Source organism: Lepisosteus platostomus, chromosome 22 (genome assembly GCF_059453375.1).
Source record: "Lepisosteus platostomus isolate fLepPlt1 chromosome 22, fLepPlt1.hap1, whole genome shotgun sequence".
In the NCBI taxonomy this organism is placed as follows: Eukaryota; Metazoa; Chordata; class Actinopteri; order Semionotiformes; family Lepisosteidae; genus Lepisosteus; species Lepisosteus platostomus.
In genome coordinates, this window is record NC_142632.1 from 12175999 (window position 1) to 12188762 (window position 12764).

A 12764-nucleotide genomic window follows, 5' to 3' on the forward strand; every position below is an offset into this window, starting at 1 on the left:
TTTGAATTCCAACAGCAAAAAATACTAGTGGAATATCAAAAATTCATTTGAACTTTGAGGCATTTGCAGGAGGGTATAGTACAGAATGATTCTGAACTCCCTCGATGCCAAAACGTCCATGTGATATAGCATTGAGTAATGATGTATGTAATGTGTAATTATAATGATGATTATAAATGAAGAGCAAACAGACGGTAGATTTTTTTTTCCCATCAGCCAGTGTTGTGGGATCCACATGTCTAGCTTACAGGTCATCACTGGAGAGGCATGCTGGCTGTATTTAACTACAGAGTGATAAAAGCCACCCAATTGTTTGATTTAATAGGATAGGAGGACCAAAAATGACTGCATTATCAGCTGTGTAGTTTAGAGTCGGTCTGATAAATGTTCTTAGCAGCTGTAATGAAAACGTAAGCGTAGGAAGATTTTTCTTGAGGAAAAAATGAGGTTGATCTTGTTCTACCATATCCTGCTTGTATTTTCTTTACCAATTACTCATCTCAAACTCAAAAGCCTAGAGGTTTTAGTATGCTGATGTGTTGTCCGGATTTCATACACACAAGTCTTAGTACCCAGAAAGGCTCATTTCTTTTTATTTTGGCCTACACTGTGCATTGAAATGGAAGGCGTGTCTTGAAATGGAACAGTCCTTATCATGAGGAAGCGTGATCTTGCTCTCCCCCCTTCTCATGAACCAGAACTCGGTCCGGTGTGGTCCCTGCTGTGGCCTGTGTACTGGAGTTGAAATAGAGTGACCAGGGGAAGCTGTGGCCTGGTAAAACTGCCTGCCGTCTGCTGCGGCCGGACACGCACTGATGCCCCTGACGGCAGGATGCCAGGGAGCAAGTACCCTGGTGCACGTGCTTTGACTTCAGGTTGACCCTCGGGCCAAGGGGTCAGCGTGTCCCTCTTCTCTGCGGCTAGCTGGATCTCATTTGTTTTCTTTGTCCATGTATGCTTTTGTATTCAAATGAGCAAATTAAAAAAAGACTATTAAAGAGGAATAGAGTTGTGATTTTTTTTTTTTACTGAAGACTTGGGATTGTCTTTATACCCGTGGATGATATGCTAGTTGTGGCACATGGTATCACTGATGGATCCGTGTGTGATTACCTGTGTGTAGCACAGTATAGTGCTTCCCTGAATAGCACCTGTGCCACAGCTTTGTGCTGCTGGGAGCTTGCCCTGTACAAACCTCATTGAATAGGTCTTCAGCACCTAACCCCATCCTTCCTATATCCTACAGACAACAGGATAGTAGACAAGACGTTAATCTGTGTATTGCAGGTTCAGCCTGTTTTGGGGTTGGTCTTTTTACACAAATCCTTCTGTTCCCGCCATTAAGCGATGACCAATGGCATTCCTTATTAAAGCCACTTCCAAATAACAAAGATGGCTTTGCATTATCGCCGCTGGAAGTAATATTCTCTGTCTAGCCCGGGTACAGGTGTGCCTTTGTATAGCAGCCCTGGGATGCAAACTTTGCTTCATGTGTGGGGCTTTGCTGTGGAAGAAAGCAGAAGGAAGGTGCATTTCTGCAAGTGGAAGAACAAAAGATTAGACATTAATTTGATAGGTTCTCTTTACAATAACAGTTGCTAAAATGTGACTGATTCATCTTCATAAGCTAAACCAGCAACTTAATTTTTCTGGAAGGAAGGTACTTGCTTTAAAGACCCAGAAGGGAAATTTACTTTCCAAGGCAGTTAAAAGACATAACACGATACATTTAACACGACATGAACCCATTAAGAAATAAGAAACATACATGTATGATGGAAGAAATAAAATACATAAAGTATAAATAACTGCGACCCTTGCTGAGGTTCCCTCCGGCTGCTGAAGATACATTTCTCTGCTGCAGCAGTGAAAGTATATCGAAGTTACTTGTCAGTGATAAAGTGATCTGAACGGGTCATGCGTACATAGGTAATAGAGATATATTCATTGATGACAATTAGCGCTGTCAGACCTGACGTCTTCAAACCCCCCCTTTCCCCCACTACAGCCGGAAAGTCATGCGCACAATATCCTACACCCTACGGTCCCACAGCACAGCAGTTTGATGACGTAAGGGACGTCGGGGCGCGCTCGGGCGTGAACAAGGAAGAGGACGTTCGATGCGCGTGCCCGCGAAAAACGAACGACGCTGCTGAAGTGCGGGGGAGGGGGGGGGCGTGCGCGCCTCCGTCAAACAGACTGCGAACGCGAGTCCGTGCGCGTGCCCTGCGTCCGAAGGCGAATGCGGTACAGAAAACAAGGATCGGAGGAGAGACAAGGAGATAGACATAGCCAGTGAAATCCGAAGTCCCTCGCTTTGTACCGAAAAATACTCCCCATCTTGTGCTTTATGAGTACCTGACCCGGCGAAGGAGAAGGAGGAAAGACAATACGGTAAGATTTGTGCGGTTTAACTTCCGGTGTTGATTTTGTGTTTAAGAAAACAAGGTGGTAAAAATGACGATGTGGCTGCAATTTTTTTTGCGCCTCCTTTCTGTGTCTCAAAATGGCGGCCAGGCCGTTAGAGCAACAGCAAAGGCAGAAAAATGAAAAAAAAATAACAGTCATTAAAACAGTCATTTTTACAAGTTGTCCTTCCACTGACTTGCGTTTTTTTTCAGCTCGACTGGTATTTTACGGAGTCTTTTAACCAAAGACGTGAGTTTGTGCCTCCTGTTTATGGTTTTCTATGCTTTTTTAAAAAAAATATTCTGTGACAGCAGAAAGTATATTCGAATTTGAGGGCTTCGGTAAGAGGGGTGGGAACTTGCAATCGATGAGGACACATATTTAGAAGTTTGTGGTTGGTCTTTTGTAAAATGTAGGTCATTTTCTGGTGGCTTTCGTGAGGATGCATTCTTAATTGATTTGCGAATTAGCCCAACTTCATCAGCAGGGCTGAAGGGAGGCGTTTAAATATCTTCTGATTTTGTGTAACCTTGCAGATGGCTCAGATGGGAAGGTGATTTGATGTTGTCATTTTGCTTCTGGTTGAAGGAATGCAGCGTTTTCAAAGACCTTCAAACGCTGTTAACAAATTCACGTAGTGTTCAGAGTTTGGTTAGTAAAAAAAAAAGAGAACGAAGGGCTTATTTTTGATCGAAATGATAGGTCTGTTAGAAAGTGTTTTGAATACCGGCGTGGCATGTGTACAGTCCAGCGAAAATCGCCATCCTGTCTGCTTCTACACCTCTCCCAGACCAACCAGTACAAGCGATGGGTTTCTCACAAAATAGGCTTAATTGTTTTGCCCATTTGTAATGATAGAAACCTGTTACGTTGTCCCGGGTAACCTCCTAGCTAAAAGATCTGCCCTGCGTTCGCCCGGCTTTAAAAACAGGTTACATTTTTCCGACCTTGAAATGATCTTTTTGCCCATGTTGCTCGGTCCTTTAATCGTAACTTTTCGTTTCCATCTGCTGCGCGGAGAATTTTGTATTCTTTCGAATTATTTTGGGGGTGCTGCTTGAAGGATTTGTGTGCGGAAGGGTGCGTTTTTTTCCCCTAATATTCATCTGAATTCGGGCTGCCTGAATGCCTGTATTGTTTTGGCTGGTGGCTTCTATCGACGCACACTTTTATTTTAACTGCAACCCAACGCCGGACCAACCCAACGGGCATCTTCAATTATGTGCTGCTGCATTTTGCAATGACACTTGTGACGTTAACAGTTCAGTTTTGGACGCGTAATATGACTTCAGTTGAAGATGAGGGTGGAAAAAAAGCCTTGGGTTTGGCAGGGATTCACAAGTGGTTTGGAGGAAAGGAGCCGGGACAAGCCGGTCTGTTAAGACACCGGTATGGAGCTAAAACGTGATTTCTGTCTGTCGGTCTGGGGAGGGATACAATCGCGTCTTTTTCACTGTTGGGGAGGGGATAGATTGTTGTTTTTTTTGGTGGAGATACCTTTGACGATCCTTTTTTCTCTCCCGGTCTGCCATGATCAACACGCTAAACACCGGTATCGGGGGGCAGGGTGGAGCAAGAGACGAGAGCGATCGCCGGAAAAAAAAAAATCAAAAGCTGAATGAGTAAGAAGAAGATGGGGGTGGGAGGGAGTTGCCGGTTGGTTCGGTCAGTCCGATTTTTTTTTTTTTGGGGGGGGGGGCTGCTTTCTTTCCGTTGTGTTATTTGCTGGTTCGCAATCGGCGTGATCCGGCTGTGCGCGGCCCTCATGATGTCTGCCCCTTGTCAGCTCTGGGTGGAGTAAGGAGGCGGCAGTTCCAGCGAGAGGGAAAGCAGAAAAACAGGGCTTGGATTTTTTTTCCCCTTCCTTCCCTCCCTCCCTGCCTGCCTGCCTGTCTGCCTTGCTTTTACCGCAGGGTGGATCTCCCAACTTGCGACGCCTTGCCCTGAAAGTGACAAGTCACCGCTCCTTAAGATTTTATTTGATTTTTTTTTAGGGGGGGAGGGATTTTGGCGTTTGGGGCGCCGGTTTCGCCGTGTCCTTGCTGTAAACCGCGAACCCGTTGCTATGCGCTTCCCAGTTCAGTCCCTTTATTTCTCTGTGACGACGCCAGCGCTCCGCTATCCTTGGGAGTTGTTCGGCAGCTGATGCAACCCCAACAGGCAGGAGGTGGCTCATGGCGAATTGATGTTATAAGACTTGAGTGCCTCCATCAGCTGTATGCGTGCTCGCACATGTGGATGGTGTGTTGTATGTGTATAAAGAGCATTTTAACCTTCGAAGGAAAAACTAGAAGCCCAGAAGAATGGTTGTGGTACGTACAAGGATACGGTATCTTTTTCAAGGCTGCTGTTTTCGTTCTTATATAACGTTATTTATCGATTGTTAAGGCTCCCCCAGGGAGTGGTGATTCTGGCCTTGCAGCTAACCTGAATCACAAGATGGGGTTGATCTGGCATAGGCCTCAGGTGCCTGTTGTGTCGCCACTTCCCTCCAAGACCCCGTTGCTTTTGCTCAGTCGAATTGCAGTGTATCCAGGACACTTGGCTGTTTATTTCAGACGGCATTTTGTTTCTTGCGGTGTTCCTGTAAAGCATTCTTAAATGCAGCTGTGGTGGGTGTTCTCTAACCGTGAGTAAGCCTTTTCTTTTGCAATAAATGGCTCTGAATGCGGATCCCCATTTTCTTTTAGACACCCAGCAGGCAGGCGGTAGTTTTGGATGGAATTGTTTGTGCAGCTGTAGGGTGTTCATTCTGCTCAAGTGGCCTTTAAGGAATTTTTGGGCGTTAGGATAATTCTGAGCAGAAGTCATCTGAATGATGTAGTTCTGTCATTGCCAGTATTAATTGTGTGTGATTTGTTATTAAGTTAGCATTTTACACACTGTGGTAGGAAGTATGTTTTAAGAAAGAGCTTTGCCATCAAAATACTGCTGAAGTGATTAAGTAAAATAAATACACCACCTTCTGACAAGTGTCAGTTTCCATTTAGTTTTGTTTTATATTGCTGAAGTTGTCTGTGCCAGTTCAGCTTCTAGCTGAAGAAGCTATTGAAATCACAGCAGTGTATTTCTACACTCAAGAGGGACAAATAAGATTGTATACTGCATCCAGCAGGTGAAACATCCAGTTTTAGTGGAATGGTAGTTTAATCTGGGTGTCTGTGACCTTTCTAAATCTGTTCCAGTGCCTAATTTTTCTTAGTTTGTTAGGTCTTGTGAAATTTAATCTGTTATTAAAAAGGTTTGAACTCAAGTTCATTTGTATTTTGTCCTTCATACATTTAATATTCAGCAAGCATGAAGAATTTATATTAAGGCCTGAAATCTCTTTACAAGAGATTTTTAGATAACAGATGAAAGTGTGAAAGATTTGCTTTTGCGATTGTGGTATTTTACTTTTGAAAGACATGAAACATCATAAGGATTTAGAATATTTCATTGATGCAGTAGTCATTTATCAGTGGACACTCTCAGCATGTCATACGGGGAAATTCTTTGTGCTTTGGGGAAATGGGTAAAGCTCCACTGCTTTAAATACATAGGTCGGAAATTAATTGCCTACTTGCTTGGCTTCAAACATTTTTTTTTTACCCCATATTTCTACCCCTTCTGTCCTGAGATGTTGGAGTAAATCTTCTGTCTGCTGCTGCAGATGGACATTGTGTATGCCAGAAATGTTCACACAGGGGACAGGCATTGCCCGACATTCAGGTTGGTCTTGGTTTATAATGCTTAGCAAATATGTGGCCAGCGGCATCATTGTCAATCTACCATCTGTCCTTGAGAGTCTGCAACCCTTAAATTGCATCTTCCTTCGAAACGATGCTCCACTGGTGACTTTGACTTGTGGTTTTCTCATTTTGCAGGATTTTAAAATTGTGTTGGCAACTCCTACTTCACAATTGTGAATTTAGTACTATTAAATCTCTCGCACCTGTTAAGGCTCATGGCTGTAAATGTTATAAACAGAAGTTGCCTTTTCCCCCTCTGAAATAAAGCTGTAATTTAGGCTTCAAAGTTTATACCTCTTATTTTCCTTGTCATGTTTGAACTCCCCTGTGATGAGGAAGGCCAACAATGATGCGGGAATTTCCTGATTACAGAAATGTTTTTTTTTTTCCGTTTGATAGGTAATTGATGTACTTTGCTTTTTGAGATCTTATGTCTGCTCTTCCACTGAAGTGTTTGTATCCCATAATAAACAGCAGCTCCATTGAGAGACTGCATATCAGTGTGTGAGAGAAAGTGTGGACGTTGACTGCTGTTTTCTTCATCTAGATTCAGTGCATCAGGAATTGCCTTTTTTGCCATGTGTCCTAAACCATGTTATGCTTGTGCTATATGCAAATTTCATAAGACTGGGTCATATTGATAGTCGTATTGATTTTACCAACCTTTTTGAAATGGGAAATGCAAAATATTCATTATGCTGAATGAAAATAAAGCTTACGCATTTTTAATAACTAGTTAATTCATATAGATAGATAATACTTTATTAATCCAGTAGGGAAATTGATATACTGAAATACTTGTTTCTTCTCTTTCTTTATTGGGGCAAAACAACTGTTAGTGTGGCATATGTACAAATATGTCCCAGAGTCTCTTTAAAATGGTTCTATCTACAGTTTAGCCTCTCTTTACTTCTCAATACGTTGTAATATTGGCATAATATTTTTGGTGTTTTGCCAGCTATGGGTGTTTGATTCAATGTGTTGTTTGAAACTAAGAGTTTACACCTCATTGGAGTTTTGTGGTGTTTTAATTTCTCAGAATAAAACCTAGTGGGCACTGTGTGGGTAGTGAGCTTTTCAGGAAGCCTAGATAGGCCTGACAGCAGTGCACGCTTAAGTAACATTGCATTTTCTGTTTCGATTAATGTCAAGTAAGATTGCTTACAGCAGTGCTTCCCAAACATAAGTGTCCACAGCACAAAAAATGATTTTAACACTGTTGTATGAAATATTCGAAATTCTTTGTTTAGAACTTCACAGTGAAATGTGAGTGTTTCACTAAACAAACCTGTTTAATATTGGGTTCTTACTGCACAGAATTCTTGATCTACACTTTTTAAACCTGGCCTTCCAGACATATTGGAGAACTTTCCATAGCACACAGTTTGGGAAGTGCTGGTTTACAGTAATCCCATCTGTTCTGAACCTCTTCAAGTAATGAAGTATGAAATGCCTGACACCATCTTATTATGAAACATTTATGGAGAGCACTCAGACATGGGGAAAAAAATAAACGGTCAGCTTTTCTGAAGCCAAGAAATAAGAAAATGTGCTACAGTGACGTTTCTATTTGAGATATTTACACTGTCATGTGCTTCTAAAAATCAATAAACACTGCAAATGGAAATCTACATCTGTACAGATGCAAAGTTACACGGGTTTGGAAACCCTTTGTTTAATATTGTAATCCTATATTTTAGATCAATTTTTAATCTGTTGAAGAATGTTATGATGGCTTTTGATAGCTAAGAGTGCATCCTGAGTATTAGCCTGTGATCATTGTTGTGTTAGCTCTAAATTCCAATTAAGATGTCCATATTTTCATTTCAAATACATTTCCTTGCCTGGCCTGTTCAGCAAGTTCATTTGCAGGAATTTAGTACACTTTGGTTTTACTCTACTCATGTCATGTGTACTACGTTTTTTGTGAACTGCTTGTGTGAGAGCACATTTCTAATCCCTTTATCTTCAGGCAGCGTGTCTGCTCTGTGTATTAAGCACAAAACTCGTTTTTCAGTCTCCTGCTGCTGTCGCAGATTTTTTTAGCACCAAGAAGTAATCAGTGCTAGACACTTCACCAAAGCTGGTGAACCAGCAGACAGTTGCTAAGTAAATACTCTCCACCTTCATTATAAATACTGCTGTGCTAAGGGTTCCATGTATTGTGGGTTATAACAAGGTGCATGCTGATAGTGAAACACCAGTGTTGCAGGATATGATGAGTTGGAAGCTAAGCCTTTTGCAGTGATAGCAGCATACCAGTGCCATTTATTTCAAATGTACAAGAGCACCTGGCGGGTTTGCTTAGTTAAGTGGTTTGCTAGAAGCAGTCGTGCTGTTTTATTATGTTTTGTTTGGCTTGTGGCTAATTTCTTGCTGCAAAAGTACAGTGTAGAGTTAAATCTAAAACATTAAGTTGGGTACTTCAGGTAAATTGTTCTTGTTGATGCATTGTTAATCAGGTCCTAATGTTATGAGTCTGGAGCAAAATTAACATTGCTGCAGTAGTAAATTTGTAATTAGAAACAAAGCTTTTTACAAGGAATTGAACTTAGTTCATTCTCACCAAGTGCAAAGGCTTGTGAGAGGAAGTTTGTACCCATTGTGCAGATGCTGTTAACACTGAATTGGATGTTTAGGCTACCTCGGTATATTTCAACATTGATTTAATTTAAAAACACTATTGGGATTTACCCTGGAAAGATTTCTTTATTTAGCATATTTGTACATATGTATCAGGAAATATTGAAAAACGTTGCTTCAGTAAAGACTATTTATTTGTGTTTCTTACTTTCACACTTTTCCAGAGTGGAGTTGGGAATTAAAAATGCATTTTATCACACATGGAGGAATTTGAGGTGATTAACCCGTGACACTGGTTTTTCCTCAATTAATCAGAAATACAATAGTGATAAAACACCCTGCTTTTGTGTTTTTGAAATGATACCTGTGAGCTTTAATATATAAGCATTTGTTTTTTCTGCACATTTTATCGAATAAAACTTAAATGGACCTCATCCAGTCACCTTTTAAGAGCATGACTAGGTAGATATTTTTTTAGATCCTGCACCATTTTCCTTAAATTAAAAAATATTTTTTTGTCAGCCCCATCCATGTCTATTTTAATTTGTCTTGCAGTTGGTTTTGAAACTGTTTAGAAAAAGGAAAATCAAGAAATTCTCAAACTAGAATTCCTACTAGTAGCCTTGGATTGCATTTTGTGTTTTGATTGAATTTTTGATTGATGCTTCAAAAAAAATAATTTTTTGAAGAGGATGACTGGTGTGCAGCAGATTGAAGTAGGCATTCTTAAGGCCAAGCCACATGCCCTGAGTAGCCGAGCACAACTTTAGAGCAGCAGGTTCTGCACTGTGATACTTAAGCCTTTTTCTGCTCCCAGACTTTGACGTTCTGTATAAATTGCTACTTTATTCAACCCAGCCTTCTAACTTCATATTGCAAGGCGTTTGTATCATTGCAGATTCACCTCTTACAAGAATTGAAAGAAAAATTGGTTCTGCCTGCTTTTCCTTCTGATGGTGCAAATAGTGTTGACTGAACACTTTGCAGTAACATGAATTGATTTTGTACCAGGTAAATGTTTGGCTCTTAAAATGAATTCAGAGAAGTTTATCGAAATCTTTTGTAGAAAAAAATAAGGTGCTGTGTCATCAACCTGTTAAGCACTGATATACACTCATCATATAGCATGAGGCCAGTCCCGCCCAGGCTGTAACAAACAGGGTGGCAGGGAGAGGGCCCCAGCAGAGCTGTTAAAGCAATGATGTCAGTGATCAGAGGTCAATCAGAGCTGGCAGTTTTTTTAAAGTACATTATACCTATTGGTGATAAGCACTCTTTTGAATTAAGGTATTAAGTCCATTCTTGATAAGAGTTTGAAATTTCCACTTAGATTTTTAGTCTCTTTTTTGGTATGACCATTTGCAGTTCAACTTTGTACTAATTTAAGCGATTCAAACCACAGTCCATTAAGAATTTAATTCAGCATCACAACTCATAAAATCATAATGTGATGCATGGCTAAACTGAAAATATTTTTGTTGCTTTCTAAGGTTTAAACAAATTCATATTTGCAGGAGGTACTGGTAGTGGCTGTGAATGTTTACATGCTCTCTGGGCTACCCTGACCATAAAAGTGTGGTGAACAGTTATGCCACAAGCATGCCAAAAGGTTGTGCATGAAATGGTGCTTGGAATGTCATGACATTCTTTTCAAGTCTTGGGGAACTGAGTGTCAGAGCTGCTTACTTAACATTCCTTACTACATTGCTAAACTGTCATCTGCTCTCATGGCTGTCATGGATTTGTTGTGTTTTCTGTAGTGGGCTGGATTTCCTGATCCAGCTCATGATGAGCTAAGAAGCTTAAAGCAGTTGTCACCCTTGATGTCTTTAAAGTGCTGTGAACTGAGATGCTTTGAATAAGGATCCGTTCTTATAGTCTCTATTCACATTGTAAACGTTCTGTGAATGCAGAAATTTTATGTTTTGAGATTGTTGAATCAAAGAGGTGAATGATATACTATCATTTTTATCACTACCCCTATTTTCAAGAATATGAACATAAAGGTTGCAAATTAAAGAAGATCATTTGACTCTGTTGACCTCAGGATCTCATCCAGCCCGTCTTGAAATATTCAGGGTATTGACTGCAACAGATTAGTTTGTTTCAATATTTGTAGTTTGTTCCATATTCATTAGGATGTCCTACTATGTAGAAATGCACTATGCACCTATGTTAATATACATAAGTTGTTGTTTGAGTGTCAAAACAAGTTCATATTCGTTTTTTTTAATATCTTACTGTGTCAGATGAATGATTTGAGAACAAATTCTTATTGACATTAATGACATGGAAGATGCATTTATAAGGCATACAGGAAGTCTTTTACTGGGGGCAATCTTAAGTTGCTCAAAGGTGAAACAGTATCCCACCTGGACTTTGATCCTGCTGCCATCAGGTTTGGGGTCAAGAACACTGACCATTATTCCATGCCATTGCTTTTCTTCATCACAGTATAGAACCTGTCAAGTGCTGTATAACTTCTAATCTTGTTTATTCTTAATGTTGTAAAACATTTGACACAAGGTAGTGTTGTTTCTTTTTCTGAGAGCTGCATTTCAATCTGATACAAACCATTTTGGCTTTAAATTTCTACTTTATAGTTTTCTGTGGCAAGGAGCAGTGCTTTAACTAGTGTTTGTCAGTTTCTGGTCAAAGTTGCAGAAAACTATGTGGTGAAAATGGATAACCGGGCATTTGATGGTGGAACTGTTTAACTGAATCATCACTTCACTCAAAGATTTGAAAACTGAGTCAAGGGACCTTATTAAATCCGAAATAACGTCTCTGAATGATTTTGCTTCAAACTGGATGAGCCAATACCCATATTTTTGCACATGATCACTTTGAATTTTCACAAATGTTCACAGACCAGTATTCTGTGTTTTCTCTAACTATGGATTGCACTTAATGCAGAGTAACAGAACTAGAAAACAGAGTAAAATGCAAGTAAATGCTGTTTGAACAAAATCCCCCCCTTTATCATTTTCCCCCCTCTTCTGTTCCTTTGCTGTTGCTGTAGTAGTTGAATCTCCTGATTGTTTGCTTACTGAGGCTTATTTGTCTTTCCATAAGCCAAGGGCACCTCCCAGCTGAGGAATGACTACCCTGTAACAAAGCTGCAGCACAGAGGGGACCATTTTACTGGGGTGATGCAGGGTCAGTTGGTTCTATATTGGGGTGTGAGGGGCAGGAGATAAAAACTGGTAGACTTTTATTTATTTCTTCATCTTTTTCCCCCCCTCTCCCAGATGAAATGAACGCCATTTGTTGAATGTCTGCAGACTGCCTACGGATCCTGCACGTGGAGATTGGATTTTGGAGAAGAGTTTCGTGTTTTTCTCAAGCCCCCAAGCGGCGGACCTCCTTGCAAGCCGGAGCCTGAGCTGGATTTCTGATCCCCCTGTGAGGGAGACAGCCGCTGCTGCAGAAGCCTTCTCCTGCCCTTGCAGCCACCATGGTGCTGTCACAAAGACAACGAGATGAGCTGTAAGTCCCTCCTGACACTCTCTTCAGGTGTATGTCGTACCTGGTAGAAATCCTGGCTCAGTCTGTTCAAGGAGAAAACAGGTCTGCTTGGGTTTCCCATGTCTCAGATGTCTAAGGCATCTTTAAAACACAGTGCCCTCCTTTCAGTTTATACCCAACCACAGGTATCCACATATACCCTTTGTATATGGACTAAGTTTATTTCAATATATTTAAAAATAAATTATTTAATTTCAATTGCATATTTGAGTATTCGAGCACCACACAAGTCCCTTTCAACATCAAGCCTGTTGCAGTGCTTATTTGTGATCATCAGAAGTGCAGAAAATCCATGTTTGCTGGCCAAATTAAACGCAGTCTTCGTTAACGGTTTATACGATTATAAGTTTCTGCTTAGAAATTGTTGTAGTTGTTGTAAAAAAATGTTGACTTATAGTGTTTATAGTAAAAAAATGTTCTAAAGAGTGTGTCGGATATCTTGACTTGAGAGAGACTGTATGCTAGACTTAAGGTTTAGGTTTTACAGAGATGTTAGAATTTTGGTTTGTACAG

The 12764-nt window shown here is 40.5% G+C and overlaps 1 protein-coding gene and 1 long non-coding RNA gene across 4 annotated transcripts in view; one reads left to right on the forward strand and one right to left on the reverse strand.

Annotated features, from left to right (window-relative positions):
• Positions 1–569: 569 nt before the first annotated feature.
• On the reverse strand, positions 570–1877 carry LOC148643494 (uncharacterized). The gene is made up of 2 exons (XR_015929120.1): positions 1769–1877; positions 570–1535 (listed from the first exon to the last, which is right to left on the reverse strand). It is a non-coding gene; the product is annotated as an uncharacterized LOC148643494 (long non-coding RNA).
• Positions 1878–2180: 303 nt separating this feature from the next.
• The window catches only part of pafah1b1a (platelet-activating factor acetylhydrolase 1b, regulatory subunit 1a), a 36260-nt gene continuing 25676 nt past the window's right edge, over positions 2181–12764 (forward strand). Inside the window, exons 1-3 of one of the 3 annotated variants that reach the window (XM_088615614.1) lie at positions 2181–2394; positions 11799–11882; positions 11975–12212. In XM_088615614.1, coding sequence (XP_088471740.1) covers positions 12181–12212 — 32 coding nt within the window. In that variant the 5' untranslated portion in view covers positions 2181–2394; positions 11799–11882; positions 11975–12180. Of the gene's footprint in view, positions 2395–3698; positions 3799–11798; positions 11883–11974; positions 12213–12764 lie in introns of those variants that run through there. The other 2 variants (XM_088615613.1, XM_088615616.1) reach the window with 2 other exon arrangements.